This window comes from Bubalus bubalis, chromosome 13 (assembly GCF_019923935.1).
Source record: "Bubalus bubalis isolate 160015118507 breed Murrah chromosome 13, NDDB_SH_1, whole genome shotgun sequence".
NCBI lineage: Eukaryota > Metazoa > Chordata > Mammalia > Artiodactyla > Bovidae > Bubalus > Bubalus bubalis.
This window is the reverse complement of record NC_059169.1, coordinates 68,111,152-68,136,417: the sequence shown is the minus strand read 5'-3', so window position 1 is coordinate 68,136,417 and position 25,266 is coordinate 68,111,152. Positions and strand designations below refer to the sequence as shown.

The following is a 25,266-nucleotide window of genomic DNA, read 5'->3' as shown; positions in this document are numbered from 1 at the left end:
CTGTGAAGAAAGCTGAGCGCTGAAGAATTGATGCTTTTGAAATGTGGTGTTGGAGAAGACTCTTGAGAGTCCCTTGGACTGCAAGGAGATCCAACCAGTCCATTCTAAAGGAGATCAGTCCTGGGTGTTCTTTGGAAGGAATGATGCTAAAGCTGAAACTCCACTACTTTGGCCACCTCATGCAAAGAGTTGACTCATTGGAAAAGCCTCTGATGCTGGGAGGGATTGGGGGCAGGAGGAGAAGGGGACGACAGAGGATGAGATGGCTGGATAGCATCACCGACTCGATGGACATGAGTTTGGGTAAACTCTGGGAGTTGGTGATGGACAGGGAGGCCTGGCGTGCTGTGATTCATGGGGTCGCAAAGAGTCAGACACGACTGAGTGACTGAACTGAACTGAACTTACAAAAATGGCACATTCACATAATCCTATTCAAATATTAAAGTAAATGTGTAAAATCCGGCTTATCAGTCTAAATACAAATTAAACATTTATTTTAATTTTAAAGTGTCAAGGCATTTTCTTAGTTTTACAATATTTACCTATGTACAACCCAAAAGAAGGTACTACTAGTTAGTTGAAAAATGGCTAGAAATACAGAAAAGTATTGGAAGGAAAAAACAGCTTCTTCAGGATTTTCTCTAAAATCCCAAACGGTAATAACAACATCCAAGATGGTTCCTGTGGAGACCTCCCATTTCACTGCATTAGCAGAAGCTTTCAGAGGATTGAAGAACCAGCAATATGTTCTAATATCATCCACCCACAAATCTTTCAGATGTTTTTCGTTTGTTTGTTTGTTTGTTTTGCCTCCTGCAGGTTTGCTACAGAGTATTCTAAATTACAACATACTTTCAAAATTCTTTAATAAAGTTAAGCCACATTCTATCATATAAAGGGCAATAATTTAATAGTTTCAAAAATCTATCTGTACACCAACATATTTGCTAAAATGTCTAAATAGCAAGTAAACACTTAGGAAATGTACTTCAAATGGTCCTGTAATTATACCGTGAGCCTTCTTTAAGAATATAATTCTTCAGTTAAAATACAACAGCCATTTTTATGTGCCAGAAGCATTTCACTAGCAAAAACTAAAAGATTCAACATTCTGATGAAATGGATTCAAATAACTGGCATAAAGAAACTCAGGGAAAAAAATCAATGATTTTATAATGAAAATTCCTCAATTACATACAACATAATGTAGAAAGTTTTCTGCTGCGATTCTACTCACTTGTCCTATATAGAAAAATCTTATTTATTTAAAGAAATTAAAAGGAATTGAATTACAAAAAAAACTAATACATACCATACCTATAAGAAAATACAGCATTGTTAAATATATATATATAACAACTAGAAGTTGTCCCATGAACTACCACTTTAATGCTAATTACAGAATTTTATTATAAGTACAAAACTAGTGATCCCCCACATCATGACCTCATACCTCATGAACATGTGGAAGTAGTTCTGTAGAACAGACCATCTGCTAAAACAACAGGAATGCTTTAGCATGACTTACAGATATGGGTGTCTGGGCTCCAGCTGGTGATTTCCATTCATTTCTACGTAATACGTCCTTCCTCTTATTTGGCACTGTTATCCTTGATTGTGGTAGACACTTTCCCTGGAATCTCACTTTCTGTATTTTAGAATCTTATTTAACCAAAAGAAAACAACTTCATTTAAAAAAATTTTTTATACTTGTGAGAGTATAAGCATACGGAGCATTTCATAACACACTTTAACCAGAAACATTTATGTTCACTTGAAACATGTTCACTTAAACCAGAAACATTTATACTCACAAAGAGAAGGGCTGACAGAAAATGACTACACATTTCCTTTGGATGGAGGAAATCATTCTTGCCAGGGTTCCTTTACATAGTTCTCTCTTTCTCCCTCTCTCTCTGGTCGCTCAGTCATGTCTGACTCTTGTGACCCCATGGACTGCAGCCCGCCAGGCCCCTCTGTCCATGGGATTCTCCAGACAAGAATACTGGAGTGGGTTGCCATTTCCTTCTCCATACATAGTTCTAGTAATATTTAATTATTTAATAGTCTACTATTTAACAATTTACGAGTGAATATTAACATTTATAGAAACAATACGCATAACATGTTTAGTAGTTCAATCATTAACTAAATTAATTACAAGTAATTAAATGTAGTCATCAGAGCTTGGGTTATCAGGCCGCAGCGCTCAGGTCCAATTGTTGTTGGAAATGGATGAGTGGGTCTCCTAACATGTTGGTATTTATCACATTCACCCATGTGTTCCTGTTTTCCCATCTGTCCTATATTAGAAATGTAGACAATACACTTTCTCTCATGCTCTACTTCTCTACTTTCTAAACATTCTCAATCTAGACCAATACATAATGATGTCAAATCAAATTAAACATAGCAGAATTATCCATTCACTTTCCCTTTATAACTTTCCTAAGTTTATAATAATTTCTCCATCACAGTGAGTAATATTTTCCTCTCACTGGTTCCTCCTCATCCTTGAAGCTGAGATATTTGGTTATGGCTAAAAATCCTGCCATTAAATTGAATAACTTAAATTGAAGAAAGTAGGGAAAACCACTAGACCATTCAGGTATGACCTGAATCAAATCCCTTACGATTTTAAGTGGAAGTGACAAATAGATTCAAGGGATTAGACCTGATAGATAGAGTGCCTGAAGAACTATGGATGGAGGTTCATGACATTGTACAGGAGGCAGTGATCAAGACCATCCCCAAGAAAAAGAAATGCAAAAAGGAAAAATGGTTTTCTGAGGAAGCCTTACAAATAGCTGAGAAGAGAAGCAAAAGGCAAAGGAGAAAAGGAAAGATACACCCATCTGAATGCAGAGTTCCAAAGAATAGCAAGGAGAGATAAGAAAGCCTTCCTCAGTGATCAATGCAAAATAGAGGAAAACAACAGAATGGGAAAGACTAGAGATCTCTTCAAGAAAATTAGAGATACCAAGGGAACATTTCATGCAAAGATGGGCTCGATAAAGGACAGAAATGGTATGGACCTAACAGAAGCAGAAGATATTAAGAAGAAGTGGCAAGAATACACAACCCCGATAATCACACAATCTTCACAACCCCGATAATCACAATAGTGTGATCACTAACCTAGAGCCAGATATCCTGGAATGTGAAGTCAAGTGGGCCTCAGGAAGCATCACTAGGAACAAAGCTAGTGGAGATGATGGGATTCCAGTTGAGCTATTTCAAATCCTGAAAGATGATGCTGTGAAAGTGCTGCACTCAATATGCCAGCAAATTTGGAAAACTCAGCAGTGGCCACAGGACTGGAAAAGGTCTGTTTTCATTCCAATCCCAAAGAAAGGCAATACCAAAGAATGCTCAAAATACCACACAATTGCATTCATCTTACACGCTAGCAAAGTAATGTTCAAAATTCCCCAAGGCAGGCTTCAACAGTACATGAACCAAGAACTTCCAGATGTTCAAGCTGGATTTAGAAAAGGCAGAGGAACCAGAGATCAAACTGCCAACATCCATTGGATCATCAAAAGAGCAAAAGAGTTCCAGAAAAACATCTACTTCTGCTTTATCGAATATGCCAAAGCCTTTGACTGTGTGGATTACAACAAACTGTGGAAAATTCTGAAAGAGATGGGAATACCAGGCCACCTGACCTGCCTCCTGAGAAATCTGTATGCAGGTCAGAAAGCAACAGTTAGAACTCGACATGGAACAAGAGACTGGTTCCAAATCAGAAAAGGAGCATGTCAAACCTGTATATTGTCACCCTGCTTATTTAACTTATATGCAGAGTACATCATGAGAAACGCTGGGCTGGAAGAAGCACAACCTGGAATCAAGACTGCCTGGAGAATTATCAATAACCTCAGATATGCAGATGACACCACCCTTATGGCAGAAAGTGAAGAAGAACTAAAGAGCCTCTTGATGAAAGTCAAAGAGGAGAGTGAAAAAGTTGGCTTAAAGCTCAACATTCAGATAATTAAGATCATGGCAATATGGTTCCATCAGATCAGATCAGATCAGTCACTCAGTCATGTCCGACTCTTTCCGACCCCATGAATCGCAGCACGCCAGGCCCCCCTGTCCATCACCAACTCCCAGAGTTTACCCAAACTCATGTCCATCGAGTCCGTGATGCCATCCAGCCATCTCATCCTCTGTCGTCCCCTTCTCCTCCTGCCCCCAATCCCTCCCAGCATCAGAGGCTTTTCCAATGAGTCAAATCTTCGCATGAGGTGGCCAAAGTAGTGGAGTTTCAGCTTCAGCATCATTCCTTCCAAAGAAATCCCAGGGCTGATCTCCTTCAGAATGGACTGGTTGGATCTCCTTGCAGTTCAAGGGACTCTCAAGAGTCTTCTCCAACACCACACTTCAAAAGCATCAATTCTTCGGTGCTCAGCCTTCTTCACAGTCCAACTCTCACATCCATACATGACCACAGGAAAAACCATAGCCTTAACTAGACGAACCTTTGTTGGCAAAGTAATGTCTCTTCTTTTGAATATACTCTCTAGGTTGGTCATAACTTTCCTTCCAAGGAGTAAGCGTCTTTTAATTTCATGGCTGCAGTCACCATCTGTAGTGATTTTGGAGCCCAGAAAAATAAAGTCTGACACTGTTTCCACTGTTTCCCCATCTATTTCCCATGAAGTGGTGGGACCGGATGCCATGATCTTCGTTTTCTGAATGTTGAGCTTTAAGCCAACTTTTTCACTCTCCACTTTCACTTTCATCAAGAGGCTTTTTACTTCATGGCAAATAGATGGAGAAACAGTGACAGACTTTATTTTGGGGGGCTCCAAAATCACCGCAGATGGTGACTGCAGCCATGAAATTAAAAGACGCTTGCTCCTTAGAAAAAAAGTTATAACCAACCTAGACAGCAGAGACATTACTTTGCCAACAAAGATCTGTCTAGTCAAAGTTATGGCTTTTCCAGTAGTCATGTATGGATGTGAGAGTTGGACTATAAAGAAAGCTGAGCGCCAAAGAATTGATGCTTTTGAACTGAGGTGTTGGAGAAGACTCTTGAGAGTCCCGTGGACTGCAAGGAGATCCAACCAGTCCATCCTAAAGGAAATCAGTCCTGAATATTCATTGGAAGGTCTGATGCTGAAGCTGAAAATCCAATACTTTGGCCACCTGATGCAAAGAACTGACTCATTTGAAAAGACGCTGATGCTGGAAAAGACTGAAGGCAGGAGGAGAAGGGGATGACAGAGGATGAGATGGTTGAATGGCATCACCAACTCAATGGACATGAGTTTGAGTAAATGCCGGGAGTTGGTGATGGACAGGGAGGCCTGGCGTGCTGCAGCCCATGGCTTGCAGAGTCGGACACGACTGAGCAACTGAATTGAATGGAATTGAAAAATCCTGCTGTTCTTATTTCACAATGTTAATTGAATTAGTAATTTTCCTCTTTAATGTCTGTCTCTCTTACACATACACACAAACACACATACAGTATTTCATCAGCTGATTCCTGACACTATCACTAAAGCAGCTCCCCTATTTCTCATCACCATAAGGTATCACCTGCTTTCTTTGGGGATCACATAGTAACAATTCTCCTAGTGTTACCAGTTAGGTCCAAGATCCTAACTTCAGCTCAAACCAGGCTCTGCAAGAGAACTCTTAATCTCCAGTCCATTCTCTCTAGTTCAATAACACAAGCTTCATCTCATGATTCTGACTCTCTACCCCTTCCCTACACAAAAGTTAAGCTTGGATCCTGACTCTTTGAGCATCTCTTTATCAGCAAATCCACTGCTTCATCAAGTTTTCCTGACTGAGGAGAAGAGAGGAGATGAATTTTCCAGGTCATGAATGATCTAGATGTACAGGCACGCCCACAGGTCACCAGTCAACAAAAATTTTTCTCCTGTTTATAATGCTCGTGCATGCTAAGTAGCTTCAGTCGTGTCTGACTCTGCGACCCTATGAACTGTAGCCCACCAGGCTCCTCTGTCCATGGGATTCTCCAGGCAAGAATACTGGAGTGGGTTGCCCTGCCCTCCTCCAAGGGATCTCCCTGACCCAGAGATCGAAACTTCATAGGCCGCTTTGGGCAGATTTTCTAGTTGCAGCTAGTACAAGGCCTCATAAAGGTAGACTAGAATTGTCTGGGTTTAATATACAGATGTGTTGTAGGTCTCAGGCATTGAGATTAATAAGAAATCATGCTATTGCTATAATAAATTCATCTCATGTCTCCTGCATTGACAGACGGGTTCTTTACCATGAGCACCACCTGGGAAGTCCTGCTTATAGTGCTCATATTTTTTAAATGTTCACATTCAATAAATCTGGAGGAATTTCCCTGCTGATGTTGTCAACCATATACTATAAATCACTGCGTGAGACACACACAATAAATATCTTTTGGTTGCACAGTTAAGTCCTTCTTACCAGGAGCCACCTTCCCAGCAGGTCGAGAAGCAGATGGTCTTGCTTTATGTAAGAGTGGGTGACTGAATTCTTCGTGAATGACCTAAAATATAACAGTGTATCAGGACTCACTAGCCAAAAATCTCTGTCAAAATCCAAACAGAACCACCTCCAAACTCACCTCGGGAGTCAAGTATTTGGCAATAAGATTCTCTAAAAAGGGCCTTTTCAAAATGGAATTGATGGATGGCCGATCGCGGGGAGATACTTCAAAGAGCTGGGATATTAAGAACTGTAGGTCACGGGAAAACCTTGGCGATATCGGAGGAACATGAGCTTGACAAATCTTCAGAACCAGCTGCTGTAAGTTGTTACCCTCAAACTGAAAGGACAAGCAATGGTGATACTAAATCAGAGAAAAATTCAATGCTAATATTTAAAGGAATACCAAGAGGGACTTCCCTGGTGGTCCAATGGTTAAGAACCTGTCCTGCAATGCAGGGAACATGGGTTTGCTCCCTGGCCGGGGAACTAGGAGTCCACATGCCACGGAGGGACCAAGCCTGCATGGGGCAACTACTGAGCCCTCCTGCCACAACTAGAGAGTCTGTGCAATTAAAGATCCTGCAAGCCACAACTTAAGACTTGACACCGTCAAATAAGTAAATAAATAAACACTGAAAATAAATAAATTTTAAAAAAGAGGAGGGAATGAAGTGAAAGTCGCTCAGTCTGTGTCTGACTCTCTGCAACCCCATGGACTGTAGCCCGCCAGGCTCCTCTGTCCATGGAACTCTCCAGGCAAGAATACTAGATAGAGTGGGTAGCCTTTCCCTTCTCTAGGGGATCTTCCCAACCCAGGGACTGAACCCAGGTCTCCTGCATTGCGGGCAGATTCTTTACCAGCTGAGCCACAAGAGAAGCCCAAGAATACTGGAGTGGGTAGCCTATCCCTTCTCTAGCAGATCTTTCTGATCCAGGAATCAAACTGGGGTCTCCTGTACTGCAGGGGAATTTTTTTTTTACCAACTGAGCTATAAGACAAGGCATTTAAAATATTTTTAATTTTTAAAAAGTAAAATAACTTTGAGAAACAAAACAATGTTAAAAGCTTTCATTAAGAGTACCATGGTCCGCCCTGAATTGTTTCCATCAACATGTAGGCAGTTATTCAATGAGACATCATATTGCTTAAAACAAGGGCTTTTTTAGTTTCTTTATTATCAAAATGTTTATTCGTTTCCCAAAACCAGAAGGTATAGGAAATTATAAACAGGGAAAATATATACAATTCCACCACCCAGAGATATATTTCCTTCTAGTCGTTTAAAAAATACTACTTATTTTACAAAGTTGAGATCATACGATATGAAATTTTATATCTTGCTTTTTTAAATGACAGAGGAGCCTGGGGTCACAAAGAGTTGGACACGACTGAGTGACTAACACTTTTTTCACGTTCTATGTACTATTCTCCAACTTGGATTTTGTACTTAATAATATAGCTTGGATATCGTCCCATGTTGGTATATATGAAGCTATCATTCTTCTTAATATCTTGTTCATATAATTTTTAACAATCTAATGAAACCAAACAACCTTTTTCTTTCAGAGGTTATTTTAATTTATATACTTTTCAATAATTCAAGATAATCTGATGATTAATATACTTACAGGATGTCTGAGTGTGCAGAGCTCATATAAGACACAGCCAAGAGACCAAATATCCCTGGGAAAGATAAGAGTTTATATGCCAAGAAATATCGATAATTCTCAATTTAAACTTTTATCCTTACAGTCAACTATATTTGTGTATCTTTACAATTTTATATAGGGTGACCAGTTTTCACAAATGCTTTCAGTACATTATCAATTCTTACTCTTACTAAGACTAGAGAAAAAATTGTAGCTTGTCAGAGTCCCAGCAGAGAAAAGGTACACAAGCTTCGCTACAATCTGATGGCTCAATACTTACTTTAACTTCATGTGATGAGCTCAAAGAAAATGTGTGCGCGTATGGAATTTTGAGCAATTTGGAGGAGGGAGGAAGAACTCAAATGTGGATTACTTGATTCAACAGGTAACATTTGGTTGATTTAGAAAGGAACGTTCTACTCGAGGCTATAAACAGAACCAAAGTTAGATTAAGTGATAAACAGAGTATCTGGTACTCAATGAACTTAAAATGTGCTAAAACTGGGCCTGTGCAGGTGTCCGATAAATGACCTTTGACCTCAGAGGGCCAAAAATAACCCCCCCTCAGATCATGCTAAACATTTCCATTTTTGAACATGCATCCTATGAAGATGCACGAAACAGCTATGTCTGCACAGAACACCAGTTACCTCACCTCCAATCCCCTTTCCTCATGCCTAAGACCATGCTGCATTGCAGGCGGATTCTTCACCACTGAGCCACCAGGGAAGCCTGCCTAAGACCACACTGATTCTTCATCCCGTAAATATCTCAAATCCTCGCCTTCAGGGAGGCAGATCTGAGACTTGTTCTCCAGTCTCCTCATCTGGCTACCTTGTGTATAAACCCTTTTTTCCTCTGCTGCAAACCTCAGTGTCTCAGCATTTGGCTTGCTGTGCATTACGTGAATTAACCCAGTTTGGTAACGATTTATTGCTAGGATCTTCCAATTATTCAAAGCATCAAATCAACATATTTAAATGTTGACTTAGATGCTTAAAAAGTAGTGCAAGGCAACAAAACAATGCTGCTGAGCCAGGGGTCTCTCTTTGCAGCACTGAGCGAGCTCTGCTTTCGAAAGCCTGCCCTTCCACCCTGGCGTTACTAACTGCATTCCTGGTCAGCTTGAGGCCAACCCCCTTCTCTAGGTCAGAGGATATCTTCCAAAAATGCCCATTCTTCTACTACATGGAGAAATGTTCACCACTCTTCTTTAGGGCTTTGCTTTTCATTTATTTCTTTCAAAGTCAGTCAAATATCACTTGGGTACTTTTCTAAACAAATAGACAGTGAACACCACAAAGGAACTTGGTCTTCCTGCAAAGCCAACTAGTTCAACTGAAAGACAGCTTTGAAAAGTGAAATGTTTTCCTTCTCCTTCCATGGAAGTAAAAACTATCTTGGCTTTATCTTTTATCACTGTGTATATTAATATTAAGGCTGCCTGTGGAGCTAGTGGTAAAGAACCCACCTGTGAATGCAACAGATGTGGGTTCAATCCCTGGGTCAGGAAGATCCCCTGGAGAAGGGAATGGCAACCCCCTCCAGCCTTCTTGCCTGGAGAATTTCATGGACAGAGGAGCCTGGCAGTCTACAGCCCAGGGGGTCGCAAAGAGTCGAACATGACTGAGCGACAAACACTTTCACAAACTATATTAATATTACTCCTAAACAGTAGGCTCTAGTACCACAAGCATCAAAGCTTGTTGGTTTTTAAAGCTGGAAGATGCCTTAACAATTACCTGGCCAACACCACCTTTGTTGAAGAAAGAGGAACTGAGACCCACAGAGACTGATTGACTTGGTCAAGTCGCTGACCGAGTCAAGGTTAGGATTTCTGGCTCCTAAATCTGCGTTCTGTCACCAGACCTTCCGCCTGACCCATCTACAACACTTTCCTGCTATAGGCTCAACAGTGCTTAGAAAGCCTGAGAATCGAATACAAAGATGGACATCACAGTGACCTCAGTTTTCAATGTTATCCTATCACTTCTATCATCAGATGAAGAGACATATCTCTTTTCTAAACAAATTTGAAAGCTTTAGGAAACACTGAAGTGGTCAGAGGCAGTCACAGCAATTCTCATTTCACAGGTGAAGAAAAGAAAATTACAAAGCACCATAAGAAAGAATCCATAAGATTTTACTGAGACTTTCAAACCAAAAGCCAGCAACTCACGTTTTATTGTTGTAGGGTTTATTCTGACAGATCTCTGGGGACAGGTAGTATGGTGTTCCAACGCAAGTTCTAGCAAGTTCCATGGTACTAGCAAAGTTATATTAAACAATAAAATAACATAGTGTATTACTGAAGTAAGAAAAGGCTTAAGACATACATATACATGTAAGAAAAATATATAAAAAGTAACACAAAATTTGATGTATTCATATATTAAAATAAAGCATTATTATTAAAATATAGTATATTAATAATGTAGTAATAAAATTAATTGATTTTAAGCTTATAATTCATTTCCCCAAAATCTACACAATTAAAAAAACTTATGGCTTTAAGACTGCACAAAAAGGTACCATTGTTATTTTGCAAACTCTCACATGTAAAAATTTCCTTCATTCCAATGACAAAAGTAATGCAATCTCATGATTTAAAATTTGGAAAACAGAAAAGTGAATAAAGAAGAAAAAAATTACCAAGAATCATACTACCCTCAAACAACTAGTGCTAAAATTCTGATGTATTTCCTTCTTGTCTTTTTTCCATGCATATTTTCCACATAGCTGTGATTATAGTGTATTTGAAATACATAATTCTTGTTTTTAAAATTTTAAATTTAATACAACCAACTTTGTTCTCACATTATCAAAAAGTCTTCAAAATCATAAATGTCAGTGGCTAAACGATATTCAGGTACATGACTGTGCCAAGTTTTATAAAATTTAACTATTTCCCAATTTTTAGGCATTTAAACTTTTCAAATTTCAAATTATTCCCTTAGAACAAATTCTCAGAAATAGAACATTTAAAATCTCTTGGCATTTTTTATCAACAAACTGTCTTTTTAAACAGCTGCATCAATATACTCTCCTAAGCATGTGTTAATTTTCCTGTTTCACAAAATGCTCACTAACTTTACATACATTTCAGTCACATCTCACTGATCAGCTTACATCACACTATACAGCATTGCCAACACTTCTACTATGCCAAGATATGTCTTGCAAATTTTAATCTCAACGTACCATCTGAATACTTTCATATACTTATATAAACAATTATCCAAAATTATTGAGAAACCAAGCTCTTAATACCTTCTTAATTCTTGATACCTAAAAATATGTATTTTGGCTGTTATGAACAGAAGGAAAAATGATTTTTGAAAGTACTTACTTGTTCAAGAGCCTTGCAATACCAAAGTCCCCAAGCTTTGCAACCATTCCGTTCTTGCTAAGAAAAATGTTCTATAAGTGGAGAAAAGGCTATGTTGTTGGAGGTATTTCAAGAAAATAAAAGATCTATTCTTCTTGATTTTGTCTCTGAGCCGTTACCTGTGTTTTTATGTCCCTGTGTAAAACCTTCCTGTCGTGAATATGTTTCAGTCCTAGAGAAATCTGTACAAACCAACTCAGAATCTGTAGAGGGAACATGAAACAAAACTAGTGAGCAGTCTGCTGATCACTGAACTATCTTCAATGATAGCATGCACAAAGAAAGAAATAATATATTTGTGTGTGTGGTTACATGAATGAAGTGAACAGATATACCATCATACCATCCTATGTTCTCCTTACAGCTGGAAAAATGGAAGTGTGAAAAGGCAATCCAAACATGTTGGTATGAAAAGGAACACTGCACACAGAAAAAGATAAACAGGGGACTTCCCTGGTGGTCCAGTGGCGAAGACTGCGCTCCCAGAATGCAGGGGGCTGGATTTTATTTCTTAGTTATGGTTTATTTCTTAGTTATAATTTTATTTTATCTTAGCTGACCATGAGCCTTTTTATTAAACTGTTCTGCTGCTGCTAAGTCGCTTCAGATCAGATCAGATCAGATCAGTCGCTTAGTCGTGTCCGACTCTTTGCAACCCCATGAATCGCAGCATGCCAGGCCTCCCTGTCCATCACCAACTCCTGGAGTTCACTCAGACTCACCTCCATCGAGTCAGTGATGCCATCCAGCCATCTCATCCTCTGTTGTCCCCTTCTCCTCTTGCCCCCAGTCCCTCCCAGCATCAGAGTCTTTTCCAATGAGTCAACTCTTCGTATGAGGTGGCAAAGTACCGGAGTTTCAGCTTTAGCATCATTCCTTCCAAAGAAATCCCACGGCTGATCTCCTTCAGAATGGACTGGTTGGATCTCCTTGCAGTCCAAGGGACTCTCAAGAGTCTTCTCCAACACCACAGTTCAAAAGCATCAATTCTTCAGCGCTCAGCTTTCTTCACAGTCCAACTCTCACATCCATACATGATCACTGGAAAAACCATAACCTTGACTAGACAGACCTTTGTTGGCAAAGTAATGTCTCTGCTTTTGAATATGCTATCTAGGTTGGTCATAACTTTCCTTCCAAGGAGTAAGCGTCTTTTAATTTCATGGCTGCAGTCACCATCTGCAGTGATTTTGGAGCCCAAAAAAATAAAGTCTGGCACTGTTTCCACTGTTTCCCCATCTATTTCCCATGAAGTGATAGGACCAGATGCCATGATCTTCGTTTTCTGAATGTTGAGCTTTAAGCCAACTTTTTCACTCTCCACTTTTACTTTCATCAAGAGGCTTTTGAGTTCCTCTTCACTTTCTGCCATAAGGGTGGTGTCATCTGCATATCTGAGGTTATTGATAATTCTCCTGGCAATCTTGACTCCAGCTTGTGTTTCTTCCAGTCCAGTGTTTCTCATGATGTACTCCGCATAGAAGTTAAATAAGCAGGGTGACAATATACAGCCTTGACGTACTCCTTTTCCTATTTGGAACCAGTCTGTTGTTCCATGTCCAGTTCTAACTGTTGCTTCCTGACCTGCATACAAATTTCTCAAGAGGCAGATCAGGTAGTCTGGTATGCCCATCTCTTTCAGAATTTTCCACAGTTTATTGTGATCCACACAGTCAAAGGCTTTGGCATAGTCAATAAAGCAGAAATAGATGTTTTTCTGGAACTCTCTTGCTTTTTCCATGATCCAGCTGATGTTGGCAATTTGATCTCTGGTTCCTCTGCCTTTTCTAAAACCAGCTTGAACATCAGGAAGTTCACGGTTCAAGTTGCTTCAGTCATGCCTAACTCTTCGCCACCCCATGGACTGTAGCCCTGCAGGCTCCTCTGTCCATGGGCTTCTCAAGGAAAGAATACTAGAGTGAGTCACCATGCCCTTCTCCAGGGGATCTTCCTGACCCAGGGATAGAACCGGGAAGGTAGATTCTTCACCACTGAGCCACTGTAGACAGATTCCCAAGTGGTGCCGTGGTAAAGAATTTGCCTGCCCATTCAGGAGACGCAAGAGACGCAGGTTCGATCCCTGGGTCCAGAAGGTCCCCTGTTGTAGGAAAACACAATTAGGCATACATGCTTGCACTCAGATGCCTACAGAGATTCATTTAAACAATTCTAAACTTTCAATGGTTCCTTGTCCACCAAAACAGAGAGAGGAAAACAATTGAGGGAAAAAACTATATTCAGATACTAAGATTCACTTGTAATTTTTTTTTTTTTTTTGGGCTGTGCTGTGCAGCATGTGGAATCTGAGTGCCCAGGGCATGTGTGTTAAGTTGCTTTAGTCGTGTCCGACTCTTTGCGATCCCATGGACTGGATCCCATGCCAGGATCCTTGTCCTGGGGGATTCTTCAGGCAAAAATACTGGAGTGGGCAACCATTCCTTTCTCCAGGGGATCTTCCTAACCCAGGGATCGAATCCTGGTGGCCCACACTGCAGGCAGATTCTTTACTGTCTGAGCCACAAGGGAAGCCCTTAGTTCACTGACCAGGGATCAAACCCTTGTCCCCTGCACTGGAAGTGCAGAGTCTTAACCAGTGGACCACCAGGAAAATCCATCAGTTGTAATTTTAGTTCTTTCTCAACCACGGGAAATGTAATTCAAACTTATGTAGAGAAAAGTATTTTTATTAAATGTGGCAAAATAATACCCAGATAAGAAGAAAGGAGGGTTTCTACAACTATAGAATTTAGTATATAATGTCAATAAGCATAGGGAGAATGCTTGATTAAATTTACAGAGGTTAGGGATATTGATTCTTTAATCATTCATACATTCACGACATTGAACTGTAAATCAAAGAGGAGAGTATTTGGGCTATTAAATGCTAAAAGAGAACAAAGAAACAAAGGGCTTGAAGAAAGCTGGAGGGCCACTCTTGTGTTCTGGTTGTGGCCAAGGCCTTTCCCTTCAATCACACAGGCCGGGAGTCCAGTTCTTCCCCACTACAAACATCTGTCTCCTTCATGAATAAAAGTTCCAAGAGGGTATCAAAGGATGCTCAATATACAGAAGAAAAATGTGTTTGTGCTCAGACAAAATCGGAATTGAGGCCATTACTCTTCACCTTTTCTCTTCTCTCTCTTAATAACCAATGAAACTAAATAGCCATTGCTAAAAAGAGCTTCTATCCTCCCCAGCAAAGTGGGAAATCTATTTTAAAACAGCATACTCACTGGTAAAAGGAAGAAGAGTGAAGCTATAAATACATCACATTTTAAGTGGCTAAGGAACATTCACATTCACTTTTTTCTCAGCCATTAAGATACATCTCAGGGGCATCCTACATGAGATTGTCCAAAAATAAGATACTGTCCTTTCTCAAGCAAAGTTCACTCTCAAACAGAGATTCAATTTAAGTTCAAATTCAAACATGTTCACAGTTCAGTTCAGTCGCTCAGTCGTGTCCGACTCTTTGCGACCCCATGAATTGCAGCATGCCAGGCCTCCCTGTCCATCACCAACTCCCGGAGTTCACTCAAACTCATATCCATTGAGTCAGTGATGCCATCCAGCCATCTCATCCTCTGTCATCCCCTTCTCCTCCTGCCCCCAATCCCTCCCAGCATCAGAGTCTTTTCCAATGAGTCAATTCTTCGCATGAGGTGGCAAAGTATTGGAGTTTCAGCTTCAGCATCAGTCCTTCCAATGAACACCAGGACTGATCTCCTTTAGGATGGACTGGTTGGATCTCCTTGCAGTCCAAGGGACTCTCAAGAGTCTTCTCCAACACCACAGTTCAAAAGCATCAATTCTTCAGCACTCAGCTTTCTTCACAGTCCAACTCTCACATCCATACATGACCACTGGAAAAACCATAGCCTTGACTAAGATGGACCTTTGTTGGCAAAGTAATGTCTCTGCTTTTGAATATGCTATCTAGGTTGGTCATAACTTTCCTTCCAAGGAGTAAACGTCTTTTAATTACATGGCTGCAATCACCATCTGCAGTGATTTTGGAGTCCAAAAAGATAATGTCTGGCACTGTTTCCACTGTTTCCCCATCTATTTCCCATGAAGTGATGGGACCAGATGCCATGATCTTCGTTTTCTGAATGTTGAGCTTTGAGCCAACTTTTTCACTCTCCTCTTTCACTTTCATCAAGAGGCTTTTTAGTTCCTCTTCACTTTCTGCCATAAGGGTGGTGTCATCTGCATATCTGAGGTTATTGATATTTCTCCTGGCAATCTTGATTCCAGCTTGTGCTTGCTCCAGCCCAGCGATTCTCATGATGTACTCTGCATAGAAGTTAAATAAGCAGGGTGACAATATACAGCCTTGATGTACTCCTTTTCCTATTTGGAACCAGTCTGTTGTTCCATGTCCAGTTCTAATTGTTGCTTCCTGATCTGCATATAGGTTTCTCAAGAGGCAGGTCAGGTGGTCTGGTATGCCCATCTCTTTCAGAATTTTCCACAGTTTATTGTGATCCACACAGTCAAAGGCTTTGGCATAGTCAATAAAGCAGAAATAGATGTTTTTCTGGAACTCTCTTGCTTTTTCCACGATCCAGCTGATGTTGGCAATTTGATCTCTGGTTCCTCTGCTTTTTCTAAAACCAGCTTGAACATCTGGAAGTTCACGGTTCATGTATTGCTGAAGCCTGGCTTGGAGAATTTTGAGCATTACTTTACTAGTGTGTGAGATGAGTGCAATTGTGCAGTACTTGGAGCATTCTTTGGCATTGCCTTTCTTTGGGATTGGAATGAAAACTGACCTTTTCCAGTCCTATGGCCACTGCTGAGTTTTCCAAATTTACTGGCATATTGAGTGCAGCACTTTCACAGTATCATCTTTGAGGATTTGAAATAGCTCAACTGGAATTCTATCACCTCCACTAGCTTTGTTCCTAGTAATGCTTCCTAAGGCCCACTTGACTTCACATTCCAGGATGTCTGGCTCTAGGTGAGTGATCACCCCATAGTAATTATCTGGGTCGTGAAGATCTTTTTTGTACAGTTCTTCTGTGTATTCTTGCCACCTCTTCTTGATATCTTCTGCTTCTGTTAGATCCATACCATTTCTGTCCTTGATCGAGCCCATCTTTGCATGAAATGTTCCTTTGGTATCTCTAATTTTCTTGAAGAGATCTCTAGTCTCTCCCATTCTGTTGTTTTCCTCTATTTCTTTGCATTGATCACTGAGGAAGGCTTTCTTATCTCTCCTTGCTATTCTTTGGAACTCTGCATTCAGATGCTTATATCTTTCCTTTTCTCCTTTGCTTTTCCCTTTCTTCTTTTTTACAGTTATTTGTAAGGCCTCCCCAGACAGCCATTTTGCTTTTTTGCATTTCTTTTCCATGGGGATGGTTTTGATCCCTGTCTCCTGTACAATGTCACTAGGCTAGGTTAATTTCTCATTTAAATGCTTTCTTCTCTGCAGTCACCCTCTGGGTTTTCAGTCTTCTAACTTTACTGAGGCCTTCAATGGCTAAGTTGAAGATCTCTCTTGGTAAATGTCAGACTGCACTCTAAAGTATGTGGGTTATTTTCAAATATCTTTTGATATTGATTTCTAACATGATTCCACAGTGATAACAGACTCTGTATGATTTCAATACCTTTAGACCATGAAATTTCTTCACGCTGTTTTATGTCCCTGGATCTATTCCAGTGGTCTCCCTAGTCTTCCACTTTTATGTATATTCATTCTATAAATTTTTGAGAGTTTGATACTGAAACTCCCACTAAAAATCTTAATGTATCTGTTTAAAAAAATAATTGTATTAATAATATATAGAAGGACCATATGTAACTTTGCCCTGTATTTTCCAAGTCTCCTATAAATGTTTTATCATACTTTTCATAATTTAAAAGATAAAAAGAAAAAGAAAAAATAAATGAATATTGACATTGAAAAAAAAATACCAAGCCATTATTTTTATAGTTTGAATTTCTCTTCCACCAATCATGCTTCATATAAACACAGTCTATTACTTATGAAATTATAAATTTAATCCCCAATATAAATGAACAGGGAAATTGGAAGAGTTTCTACCTGATCTTCACTAAATAACACTCCCCGTTGTCTTCTGATCCTTTTCATGAGATCCCCGCCATCACAATACTCCATCACAATAAACAGTCTGTTGTTCTCTGTAAAAAAAGGCATCATTTGATGCTGGATAGGTTTCAAATATTTACTAATTACTTGCCTTTCAAGTTCTAGAAGGTGGAGAATGCAACAGAAAAATGCAGAATATAATAGCTAAAAACTGGCTGTAGAATCAAGATGGACTGGGCTCTAATCCCACTTCGCCACTTAAATTTCTTAGCTCTGTGACTCTGGGCAAGTTATTTTAATTTTTATGGGCTTCATTATCTCATCTGTCAGATGGCGATAGTAATGTAGACACTCCTCTTGGGATCGCCTTATCTTTGTTTACTTCAACTTTTAAATGAGTTAATCCATGTCACATATTTAGAACAATATCTGCACATAATGAGAGTTCAATAAATGTGAGCAATTATTTTTAATATGTTCCTGCAGGAGACTAGAAATGGGCTGTAACACAACAGCTGTGAATCATTTTCAACACAGCTAAAAGAATGATCAGACCCTTAAATTGAAGTATAAACTTCTACTTATACTGTTGAGTACTGTTGACACTCACCCCTTTTTTAATATTGTATTTATGTATTTGGCTGAGTCAGGTCTTACTGCAGCACCAGAATTTCACTGTGGCCCGTGGGCGCTCTAGTTGGGGCACATAAGCACTCAACACGCGGGCTTAGTTGCTCCACAGCACGTGGGATCTTAATTCCCCAACCTGGAATGGAACCTACATCCTCTGCATCGCAATGTGGATTCTTAACCACTGGACCACCAGGGAAGTCCCAGTCAAATTTATTTTAACTGACCCCTGCCTGACTTACACACTAGATTGCTGGGCACCCTCCATGATTGTTGCTGCTCAAGGTTACCCTGGTGGCAACTGGACTCAACTATGCACCCTCTGTCCTCACTGATTCTTACCAAGATCATTGCAAATCTATTTGAAAAGACCCTGATGCTGGGAAAGATTGAAGGTAGGAGGAGAAGGGGACGACAGAGGATGAGATGGCTGGATGGCATCACCGACTCAATGGATATGAGTTTGAGTAAACTCCGGGAGTTGGTGATGGGACAGGGAATCCTGGTGTGCTGCCGTCCATGGGGTCGCAAAGAGTCGGACATGACTGAGCGACTGAACTGAACTGAACTGATACTTGTTATTGTAATTTTTATAAAAAGTGATGAGAGATGAATGGAAAAAGATGTGATTGTTTCTACAAGAACTACATTGAATGCCGTGAAGGACCCAGTAAATGTGAGTAGCTTTAAAAAAAAAAGTCATTAAGCTAAATGCTGGGTGGGACAAATGGAAAATAACTGGGAAGCTTTCAAAGGAATGTGCACAGAGAGAGTATCTGTGAATTCTTACTCCACTCTAAAGACCAGAAACTGGAAATTATAAATTGCAGATGACGGGCACCTATAAAAGAAAGGATACTCAGAACTCCAGTAAGTGGATTCATAATCAAGGACAAGGCTTTGATCTTACATCAAAAGTTTGGCAAATGATCATGCATTTACAGATTAAAATAAGCTTGTACGGTTTTCTGCTTCATCAGCTTTTTTCTTTACCAAATAACTATTAGATGGGTTCTTATTAGGTTAAGGACTTCTACTAACTTGTTTGTTTCTCCCACTAGTTTGTTTCCTGAGGAGAGACTCCACACTTGGATCTTTTGCATTCCCTGTACCTGGCACATGGAAGGAGCTTAATAAAGGAATCGCGCAAAATCAGACTTGCTACCAATTGTTATCTTTCTAGCATTTTGCTCTGTAGTTATTTGAGTATCCACTAAATGTCAGACTCTTCTTGCCAAATTCTATCATTTGCTACCTCTTTCTTTCAAGTAGCTTAAATCAACTTTAAAGGGGCTATCAGGGACTTCCCGGATGGTCCAGTGGTAAAGACTCTGAGCTTCCAATGCAAGGGGCCAGAGTTCAATCCCTGGTCAGGAAACTAGCGCCCAAATGCTGCAACTAAAAGCTCACATACTGCAATGAAGATCAAAGATCCTGCAGGCTACAACTAAGACCCCATGAGGCCATATCAGTAAAATATATTCTTTAAAAAAAAAAATTTTTAAAACAAACTACATAATGTACTTATAGTTGTATTTACATTTATTGCCTGTCTAGCGCTAGTGGTAAAGAATCTGCCTGCCAATGTAGGAGACATAAGAGACACAGATTCAATCCCTGGGTGGGGAAGATCCCCTGGAGGAGGAAATGGCAACCCACTCCAGTATTCTTGCCTGGAGAATCCCACAGACAGAGGAGCCTGGCAGGCTACAGTCCATAACGTCACAAAGAGTCAGACACGACTGAAGCAACTTAGCACACAGCACCCCTCATTTTACCCCTGGAATGTAAACACCACAGCCAAGAGCGGGTAGAACTCTCAGATGACCCTAATGCACACACCCTGTGAACTCTCTCCCCTTGAGTGAGAATGGAACCTGTAAATGCGGGATATCACTCCATCATTATGTCACATAGCAAAGGGGATTTGCTGATATAATTAAAGTTACTAAGCAGCTGACTTTGAGTTAATAGGAAAAGGAGATTATACACCTGGGCTTGACCTAATCACAAGAGCCACTTAAATCTGGATCTAGAAGTCAGAAACAGAGAGACACCATGCTGGAGAGGGCCTGTTGCAGGGGCCACATGACAGGGAGGGAGGCTGGTCTCTAGCAGAAGATGACCACCCCCAGTTAACAGTCTGCAAGAAAGCAGACATCTCAGTCCTAGAAGTGCAGTAAATGAAATCTCCCAACAACCTACATAAGCCTGGAAGAGTACTCTGGGCCTCCGGTGAGGGAGGTTGCTGACAGAGTCACCATCTTGATTTCAACTATGTGAGACCCTGTGCAGAGAATCCAGCTAAACCAGGCCCAGGCTTCTGGAAGAGCAAGAGAAATTGGGAGGTACCTATTTAAGCCACTAAATTCCTGTTCGCTGGTTATACAGCAACAGAAAAGAGCAGTGCGGGGATGTGGACCCATTTTGCTCACTGATTTACCCCCAAGACCCAGGCTGTGTTCAGCCTATTAGAGGTACTTGATAAATATTTACTGAAGGAATTTTAGTGGGATTAACTGAGCCTGATGGGGACTTCTCTGGTGGTCCAGAGGCTTACAACTCTGTGCTCCCAATGAAGGGGGCCCAGGTTCAATTCCTGGTCAGGGAACTAGAACCCACATGGTTCAACTAAGAGTTCACATGCCACAACTAAGACCTAGCACAGCCAAGTAAATATATATATAAGTATTTTTTTTAACTTAGCCTTAAGAAAATCTTACTGCATTCTCCTTATTTTCCTCATGCTGCTTCAAACTTATAAAAACTTCTACTTTCCATTAACAAACATGTAATGCACTAGAGCCATGGCTCTTTTGTTTAGAGATGAGCTGTTGGAAGATAAACAAAGGCTTTCCCCATACTCTCTACAGCCAGGTGTTACAAAGACGTCTGAGGCTTTCAGACAAGTTCAGTGTTTCAAGTTCCAACAATCTGCCAGTCAAAACACAAAGGCATCACAATAGCTCTGGTTTTCCTAAACATAGAGGTGCTCTAGTTATGAAAAGGAAGAGGGGGTCATAAGAAAGTTTAGGTTTACAACATAAACAAAGTCAGTGAAGATTATTGATGCTGTAAAAAATGACCTCTCATTTGACAAGGGTATCCAGCATAAACCAGCCTCAAATGTCCAATTTGCATGGTGTAAGGTCAGACTCCACTCTCCTAAATGGTCCAGGCAGCCCAAGTATTCATTCTACTAATGTGCCTGAGCACCTACTACGTGCCAGATGCTGAGGAGCAAGTGGTGAGCAAAAGAGTCCATTCTGTTTCCTGTCTCAAAGGGAGACAAATATTAGACCACTTCCTAATGGCGTACATGAACGGACACACTCACGGTACCGAAGTGCTGGCGAGATCCCGCACAGGGGACTGTAGCTTGGATTGTGCTCTCAGAAAAGGCCTGACAACGAGCCGAGACTTACCAGACGGAGAGAGCCACATAAACAACCCACAGAGTGAGGGAAAGGAAGGCTGTCGTCTGGTGTCTCTGTAGGAACCAATGAACAGGAAGAGAGGGCACCTTACTCTGCGGCTGCCCCTTAAAAGTTACTCGATACAACTCGGCTCCCTGCTCATGTGTACTGTCGACTCCCAAAGACCTCAGGAACGTCCTGAGCAGTCTTTTAGAGGCTGTACCCAGTTTTCATTTGTAAGAAACACAGAAAGCTATTTTGCATGCAGTGGTTTAATTTGTAAGAAACACAGTGCCCAGCAGAGCGCAAATGCTCAAAAAATAGCTTTTAAATTTTGTTGACTGGGGCTTCCCTGAAGGTCCAGTGATTAAGACACTGCATTTTCACTGCAAGGGTGTGGATTGGATCCCTGGTCAGGGAACTAAGGCCCCACATGCCACAATGAAGCCAAAAAAAACCTTACTGATTTTTATTAATACACCCCTGATGGTGCTTGAAGATATCTAGGTAATATTCCTGCTCCATGAACTACTTCCAACCTCTGAATTCAAGTACACACTGCCCCACCCCCTTACCCCACCCCGTGCTGGGTGCTGGGTGAACTGTGGGCATATACAGCCCCGACGCAGCCTTGAAACACCTGACATGCTGCCTGTGTGTTTACAGTCTGTCTCTTCCCACTACAATGTAAGAGTCACAAAGGATAGGAATTTTTGTTTGTTTTCTTTGTTCACGGATATATTCCTGGTACCTAGAAAAATGCATACAGTAAGCACTCAGTAAATTTTTATTAAGTGAATGAATGGTCTCTGACCATTGCTTTCTTTGTTTTTTTTTTTTAACCTCTGGAGTCGAATAATGGATGAAGGCAGAAGAAATGTACTCAGGTGCACAGAGATGAAGGCTTGCTTCCTTCACGTTTCCTCTCTGTTCTGGCCAGCAGCTCGGCTGCGTCTCTGAAAGAGGACTGCACTGCCCCATTCACTGGCCCTGGACACACAAGGACTCTCAGAGTCAGCGCAGCCTCCGCCAGCATCACCCCGTTCTCAGGGTTGGCTGAGCGTCTGCTTTGCACCCAGAATTTGAGCACATGGGGGAGGTAAGAAACATGCCACATGCTAGCAGGGCTCTGAGAGTGAGGACGCGGCGGGCTCTGTGTCCTGCCCTTTTGTTCAGAACAGCCTGCTTCCTATCTGAGCTGCTCCTTCAGCCGGGGCCCCGGCTTTAAAATCCCCATCAGGGAATTCCCTGGCGAGACCAGTGGTTAGAACTTGGTGCTTTCACTGAGGTGTCCCATAAGCTGCATGGTATGGACAAAAAAGTTCTTAATTTTTTAATTAAAACATAAAAAGACCCCCCTCAACCACAGCCAACATGTAACATGAGTGAGACACAGATGGTATTCTTGTAGGCCACTGGAAGTTCTTACTGCAGCAAAGCTAAGACAACCATTATTAACTATTTGAGGGAGTAAAAATTAAAGACAGGTGGGAAAACTTAAGGAAATTTAGGGAAACTGTCTACAAAAACTCAGCAGAGTATAAATCAAGATGATGAAAAATAAATTTAAGTAAATGGGACAATGAATCCAGTCACAGAAATTAATTTATACACAGTTCTCAGGATCCTATCTTATATGGATATCTACATGCTGACACTTGATTAAAATACTTTAAGAATATAAGAAGTCAAACCTTGAAATGAATTGAAGAAGGTTACAATGTTGGGATGTTTCATCTTTGCCAGAAGAATGACTTCTTTCTTGGAAGCTTCTTTTTCTTGGCTGGGCATCTAAATTATATTAAGAGACAAAGTAGTCTATAAAGATAATTGCTTTCATGAATAGGCTTTCTGCTCACTGTCATCGAAAATTCTCCAGGATTTCACTGACTTTTAATGGCATTTCTGAAACTGATCTCTCAATGGCAGGAAATGACCTTTCTAGAATTAAGAGTTTCCTGTATCTGGTCAACGGTTTGCCAAAGACAATCAGAAATAAGAAAATATCTCTGGTAAAGTTCTGCTGTGTTATAAGCTCAGTTGAATTGGTGTACTGTGTCAATTATTTAGTCATCTCAAGGAAAGTTATTTTAATATTTATCTTTCAGCAGCAAAAGAATTGGTTTAAAAAAAAAAATGCAATGTTCCAGCAGCAATCACAGCTGAGAAGAAACAAATGAAATCTAAAAAAATTAAATGTCACACATTACATAAATCAGACCAGTAAAGTTCTATTAAGATTACTACATTTTTCGTTTTCAAATAAAATTTGTCTCTTGTGACTTCATTTTGATTTGATATATTTTCTTTTCTTTATTAAAAAACTAATTAATTTGCTTTTATTGTTACCCTTTCCTTCCAGTTTTATTGATATAATGACATATAGCACTGTATACTTTTAAGGTATATAGCATAATGATTTGACTTACACACACCATGAAATAATTAGAACAATAATTTTAGCAAACATCCATCATCGCATATACATACAAAATTAAAGAAATGGAAAAACGATTTTTTTTACCTTGTGATGATAGTGCAGGATTTACTCTCTTAACTTTCATATATAACAAACAGCAGTGTTAATTATATTTACCATGTTGTACATTACATCTGTAGTTCTTATTTATCTTACAACTGGAAGTTTGTACCTGCTGACCACCTTCATCCAATTCTCCCTCCCCATACCACAATTTTGATCTAATTGACCTAGAACACTATGTCAGTTTTCATCATGTAAGATAGTGATTTAAAATTTCTATGTTGGAGAAGGAAATGGCAACCCACGCCAGTATTCTTGCCTGGAAAATCTCGTAAACGGAAGAGCCTGGCAGGCTCCATGGGGTCGCAAAGAGTCAGATATGACTGAATGACTTCACTAAAATTGCTAACACTTGCAAAATAAAATAAAATAAAATAAAATAAAATTTCTATGCATTTCAAAGTGATCTTCATTAGTTACCATCTGTCACTATATGAAGATATTGCACAGTTATGATGTTCCCCATGCTAGACATTTCATACACATAACTCCTTTATTTTGCAACTGGAGGTTTGCACCTCTTAATCTCCCTCACCTATTTCTCTCCTGCCCTCACTCCCTGATGTATATTCTTATTCTATTAATCATCTATGGACAATATTTTTCAAATGTTTTGGTGCCAATAACAGTGGCCACATATCATTTCTATCTTTTCTTCCTCATTCTTGATACCTCATCATTTCTACACTGACTTCTGGCCTGGCTGTCCCACCTTCCGAGTCACTGGTCCTCTCCACTGTTTCCTCTGTAATGACCTTCAACATTTGGCTCACACATAATATCGAGTTCCCCGATTTCTCATCCTCATTTAGATTTAACAATTTTTTTAAAAAAAATCAACATTCTCAATCCAAGCTTTACTGTCTCCTAGCTATGTATCCCGGAGAGGGCAGTGGCACCCCACTCCAGAACTCTTGCCTGGAAAATCCCATGGACGGAGGAGCCTGGTGGCCTGCAGTCCATGGGGTCGCTAAGAGTCCAGAACGACTGAGCAACTCACTTTCACTTTTCACTTTCATGCATTGGAGAAGGAAATGGCAACCCACTCCAGTATTCTTGCTTGGAGAATACCAGGTACAGAGGAACCTAGTGGGCTGCCGTCTGTGGGGTCGCACAGAGTCAG

At 40.3% G+C, this 25,266-nt stretch overlaps 1 protein-coding gene across 4 annotated transcripts in view; it reads right to left on the bottom strand.

The window, feature by feature from the left end:
• The window catches only part of NEK5 (NIMA related kinase 5), a 63,020-nt gene that overhangs the window by 28,571 nt on the left and 9,183 nt on the right, over positions 1-25,266 (bottom strand). For 3 of the 4 annotated variants that reach the window (XM_006065752.4, XM_025262950.3, XM_025262949.3), the window contains exons 3-11: positions 23,296-23,392; positions 17,550-17,647; positions 11,614-11,697; positions 11,456-11,526; positions 10,286-10,372; positions 8,086-8,140; positions 6,593-6,793; positions 6,433-6,514; positions 1,532-1,665 (exon numbers count right to left, since the gene is read on the bottom strand). In XM_006065752.4, coding sequence (XP_006065814.4) covers positions 1,532-1,665; positions 6,433-6,514; positions 6,593-6,793; positions 8,086-8,140; positions 10,286-10,372; positions 11,456-11,526; positions 11,614-11,697; positions 17,550-17,647; positions 23,296-23,392 — 909 coding nt within the window. Of the gene's footprint in view, positions 1-1,531; positions 1,666-6,432; positions 6,515-6,592; positions 6,794-8,085; positions 8,141-10,285; positions 10,373-11,455; positions 11,527-11,613; positions 11,698-17,549; positions 17,648-23,295; positions 23,393-25,266 lie in introns of those variants that run through there. The other variant, XM_044926785.2, reaches the window with a different exon arrangement.